This window comes from Malaya genurostris, chromosome 3, assembly GCF_030247185.1.
Source record: "Malaya genurostris strain Urasoe2022 chromosome 3, Malgen_1.1, whole genome shotgun sequence".
NCBI lineage: Eukaryota > Metazoa > Arthropoda > Insecta > Diptera > Culicidae > Malaya > Malaya genurostris.
The window spans coordinates 47,725,644-47,731,093 of record NC_080572.1 but is presented as its reverse complement, the minus strand read 5'-3'; the positions used below and the strand labels follow the sequence as shown (position 1 = coordinate 47,731,093).

Genomic DNA, 5,450 nt, shown 5'->3' with positions numbered 1-5,450 from the left:
ATCATTATTCTATGTAAATTGTTAGAGAGAGGGATTGCCGATAGAGCCGTATTAATCAAAAGAGAGAATAAACAAAGAGAAACTGTGATTTGCACTTAGGACCTTTTCTAATGTTTGTCTTCAATTGTCTCGATTCTTTCTCTATTCACTAAATCTATGCCATATTCTATGCCGCATTTTGTCTACATAACATCCCCAGACGAAAAAAGAGTGGCACATCTCCTTATTTAAACCCGTCACGAAATTTTGGAAGACAATATGATTTGCATGTATGTTGATTTCAAATTGTTTAAATGATTTGCGTGCACGTGGATTTTTAAGATATTTTACAAATAAATTAGAAGGCTTTTTTATTGATTATTAAAAAACAGAGCATTGAAAGTAACTTTTTTTCACGATCAACTTTACAGTACCAGTCAAAATGTTAAGATATTTAGATTTTGTTGAATGCTGCAATATCAACCGACTGTACAAAGTCCTCAAAATCTTGAATCTTCTCTTGAAGCTCATCAACGGAAACCTTGTCATCTTCGATGACACAACAGATTTGTAGCTTGTTGATACCGTATCCAACAGGGACTAGCTTGGCGGCTCCCCAAAGCAAACCATCCATTTCGATACTACGCACAGAGGTTTCCATTAGCTTCATGTCGGTTTCATCGTCCCAAGGTTTTACATCGAGAATAATGGAACTCTTTGCAATCAGCGCCGGTTTCTTCGACTTTTTTGCGTTGTAGGCAGCCAAACGCTCCTCTTTCAGCTTTGCTGCTTCGGCGCTTTCCTCTTCGTCCTCCGACCCGAACAGATCCACATCATCGTCATCGTCAGCAGCCGCGGCTTTAGCAGTCACAGTAGGCTTTGCACCAGCAACCTGTGGCAGTATTTGACCTCCCCAATTGGCACGCTCCTGGCTACTGAATGAGGCAATGTGACGATACCAGCGTTGAACGTGAACGTAATCGCCGGTTGGTGCCTTTCCCAGAGCTTCGAACACCGACAAATCGGCTTTAGACGGAACGTAACTGGAATACATAAAACAAACCGATAAACATGAATGTTATTTCTAAATTTTTTACTAAAACTTATTCTAGAAACCACAAACAAACGATAAAAACCGTTTACACACGGAACTTACGTGTCACTATCTGGATCTGATTCATAACCTTAAATAATAATCACAAAATCAATCATTTTGTGCTTACCCCTCGATGTAGCTATGCTCTGCCAGGAAGCTGTTGAGCTCCAGAAGTCCCTTAGGTGTTTTAACATCTCCAAATGCCATCTTTAATGATTTTTTGTGCAAGTTTATCTAGGAAACGTCCGGCTCAGCAACGAACACGATGTTTCACCAGCTGCAGCAAATGTAAGAAAGAAAAAAGACCACTGGACCGTAAGCAGAGATGCCAGGTAAAAATTTCAAAAATCTTTAGACTGGGTTGGAAAAGTTTATATATCCAATAAATGGCTGGCAGCCATTCCTCTATGAAGTATGATACAATAACTGATTTGGCGATTTGACAATTTCAAAAGTCTGTAAATTTTCACGAAAGTCTGTGAAAAGCTCAATTTTCAAAAGTCTGCAAGAGCTATGTATGTGTGCAGCACTATGCACGAAATTTTCAAATTTACAGACAAATCTGCAGATCTGGCTTCTCTGACCGTAAGCGATCTCAACTGTCAAAAAAGACACCAGCAAATAAAACAGAAAGAAGACCGCAACGCAACAGACAATCAGCGTTGCCAGGTTGCCAGATTTATCTGACAAATGCCAGACACTCTAACGAACCCGATCTTTTGCAGATTTTACAAATTTACCCAGATTTAACAAATTTTCCAAAATTTTATCAGATCTCACCAAATCTTAACGGTTTTGGCCTTTATACGATGAGGCCTTTTTTTCGCTCACTGAAAATGAAGCCCGGTCAAAATATCCTTGTATATAGTTGGACCCAGACAAATTCATATAAATTTTTGAGTCAGAGACAGTTAATTTTGGGGGAAAAAATACCTGGCATCCCTGCAGATAACAGCACAAAATAGAATAGGAAAAATAGTCTAAAACGATAAGTTCGATGTTCGAAGTCAGAAGCAAAGATGCCAGATATTTCCATAGAAAATCTTTAACGCTCTGTATAAAATATCTGTATTTATCTGTATTCGCTAATGATAGGTAATTTCAATAATACAATGATGTTAAAGAATGTTATTCCAATAGATTATGGTTACAGAAAGGTAGATTCAATTTCATATCTTCGTAAGTCACAACGTCAAGGTTTTCTCGTAGATGGCTGAACCGATTTCGACAAACTAGGACTCTAATGGTCCTATACGAAATTTCTGAATTTCATTCGGATCCGACTTCCGGTTCCGGAGTTATAGGATAAAGTGTGTTCAATATTGTACTCCGTCACTTAAAGCGGAGAAACAAAAACCAAAAAAAAAATTTCTAAACTGGACTCAAAACTACACAAATCGATTGTCATTATCAGTAGACAGCTAAACAAACCGATTCTGGCTAACTTTGTTCCCGGTTCCGGAAGCACCGGAAATAGTAGTCATCTATTCAAAAATGGATCTCACCCACTTTTTTTAGCGATGGCTTGGCCGATTTCCACAAACTTAGGTTCAAATGAAAGGTCTCATGGTCCTGAATCCGAATCCGAACTTTGGATTCGGAGTAATAGTGCAAAGTGTGGTAGATATTGTATACCGTCACTTAAAACGGTGAAACAAAAACCGTAAAAATAAATCTAAACTGTTTTTAGAACTACACCAATATCTATAATAAGCTAATATCAGTAAGCATCTAAGCAAACCTATTCCGGCTATCCTGGATCCCGGTTCCGGAAGCACCGGAGATAGTGGTCATATATTCCAAAATGGATCTCACTCACTTTTCTCAGCGATGGTTTGACCGACGACACGACCTGCCACTCGTCTATCGAAACTGTATCGCAAATTTAAGTACCCCTCAGTAACTGGTAATGTCAAAACGAAATCACCTGAAAAATTATTAAAACTGGCAACACAAGTTGATAAATTATTGATTTTAAATAACAATTAACGAAACCTTGGTTACCGCTTATTGAAGACTTGAGTAATGTAAACAAAACTAACTGCCTCGAGTGGAAAATCCTTATTTCGCGGCAAGTTGCAAGTTCTGCAGCATCATTAAATGTCAGGGCAGTGGATCGATTAGTTCAGCTGGGGCTCGAACATATGAAAAATTTCTTGTAAGACCAGCGCAATCAGATTGCTGTATGTGATTAAGATCTTTTGTATGGAGTCTCTCTGTTCCGAAACTTTTTATCAGTCCAATTATCGAAATTAGGTTCAAAATATAAACGATAAAACAGTCGATCCGGTATATTCGTACTATTTTTTAATCCATTCCAGAATCGTACTTCGTATACAGGTACGAATACACATATAAACCGAATTCATATTTGCTCTTTCTAACGACTTTTAAAAGTAAAATTATTTCAATTGTTCCACAAATCTTTGTATATTTGCACATCTGAGTTTGTTCCAAATCGTTCAATCCTCGTTGCTGATCAGCGTACATGTTGTAAAACAATACGCTGTCATATTTCAGACATTCGAGAAACGCCTCTATTTTTGCTCTGTTATTTTAAGACCTTCGCAAAACATGTGTAAAATTTGATGAACATGAAAGACACTTGAAAAGTGCGGGTATCAAGCTTCTTAGGATCTGATCAAAATTATTGTAAACACCCATAAAAACGAGGGGGACGACACTTAACAAATGCAATTCAGATCCGAAAGGATTTGTCCTCTTTTTTCAGTTGTGCATATCTTTGCAGACACTTGTTCTGCTTTGTTACACATAGTAACGGTTGGAGACGGATCGATCGTCTTTTGTTGAGTTTTTGCTGGTTGAAACTATAACCACAGACTAACAGACAGGACACTCAAATTAGATTCTTCAATCATTTTAACGGTCATTTCGAATATTCCTTTATTTGGGACAGTACTCACATGTGTCATGATGGCGCCACGTTACCCTATCAAAAACATCCTGTCTGTCATCTATACTGTGTTTATTTTTTTCATTTACCGACAGAGTTGCCATTCATGCAGAATTACCTGTAATGTATTGATTTGTATACGTCCATGCGAATTTCATGCAGGATACAAATTTAATACATATTGCCAAAACTATATACAGAATTATGCCTACTTCTCATCCTCCAACGCAATACAAAATCGAACCCGTTTTGTTACAATATTTACTTGCTTCTGGTCTGCCGCCACTTAATTTCGGATGAAAACTAACAACACAATAAAAAATAGTCTAGATGAACAACGCTGAGTCAAATAAATGGTTACCTTCCAACATCGCGAAAAAGTTAAATATATGATCAACGTAATCCAAAAATTTATTGTGACGATTCATTTTCAAAAATTTTGATGAAATCAGGCATCCCTGCAAGCAGCTGATCGGTGTTGACAAACGAGGGGAAACCAACTAGTAAAAAAACTTTTACGTAACATAAGGGGTGTACCGATAGTAAATAGTTCGCGCAGTACAATATAGGTGGAACTAGTGCATCACGAAAAATTATTTTTATAAGAATTTACTCATACTGTCATGTCTGTTAGTCTGTGCTATAACCATGGAGATTTTATACCTTATTATTATTACCAGTATTTACATATGTAAATAAAACTGACACTATAATTAGAAAAAAATCGTGTATTTCCAAAATTGATACACAGAACCCATGGTAACTCTCAAGTGGTCACGGTATATATATAATAATTATTAATTGAGGTTTTCTGAATAGTGTACTGAAATCAATAATTTGTAGGATTATTTTTCAATGTGGACAAGGATAACGTACGAATTACTATAATGTTGACTATGTGTTCTAGTCAACCAGCGGTCTTTGAAGTAAAAGTTCTCTAGAAGATTTAGTAAATTTCAAATATATACAGAAGCATCCAATACAGAACCTGTCTCAACAGAAAATTCAACGCAGCTCTAGGAAGTTAAACACAGCACACTCGTGAGATGTAATTCCTCTTTTTCATACTCGTGAATGTCGATAACTATTTTCTTATTACAGTCACAAAAAGTACTGGATGTTGAGATATTTCGAAAGTAAATAAGCCTTTACTGTCAGCCAAATAGCAATTATTATGGTCAGTGTGTTACCGAGGAAATTTGACACCCGTGGCAAAATAAGTTTTGCTGCCCCCATCGTTGGTGTAATGAGACTGAGCTGCATCTCCGGAGAGATCACTTGGACGAGCAAAACAAAAGTTCTCAAGGATTGGTTCGCTTCCCCCCCTTAAACGTTGTGCCAGGGATGAATGCCCCCAGAAATGCCTGGAAAATGCTTTTTGTCGCAGTATTAAGTATTAAGGAAGCAGTGATAGAGATCTTATAAAAAGTTCATACCACAAATTGATCTAAGAAACTTTTG

The 5,450-nt window shown here is 37.2% G+C and overlaps 1 protein-coding gene across 1 annotated transcript; it reads right to left on the bottom strand.

Moving 5' to 3' along the window:
• Nucleotides 1–375: 375 nt before the first annotated feature.
• LOC131437283 (probable elongation factor 1-beta) lies at nucleotides 376–1,381 on the bottom strand. The gene is made up of 2 exons (XM_058606528.1): nucleotides 1,203–1,381; nucleotides 376–1,022 (listed from the first exon to the last, which is right to left on the bottom strand). The coding sequence occupies exons 1-2, from the start codon at nucleotides 1,280–1,282 to the stop codon at nucleotides 434–436; spliced, it is 669 nt and encodes a 222-aa protein (XP_058462511.1). The 5' UTR covers nucleotides 1,283–1,381; the 3' UTR covers nucleotides 376–433.
• Nucleotides 1,382–5,450: the final 4,069 nt, after the last annotated feature.

Bases quoted from the DNA above. Each gene is read 5' to 3' on its own strand.
- LOC131437283 (XM_058606528.1), bottom strand. From the start codon at position 1,282: ATGGCATTTGGAGATGTTAAAACACCTAAGGGACTTCTGGAGCTCAAC. The intron at 1,023-1,202 runs GTAAGCACAAAA...TATGTATTCCAG, and splicing joins GAGCATAGCTACATCGAGGG to TTACGTTCCGTCTAAAGCCG.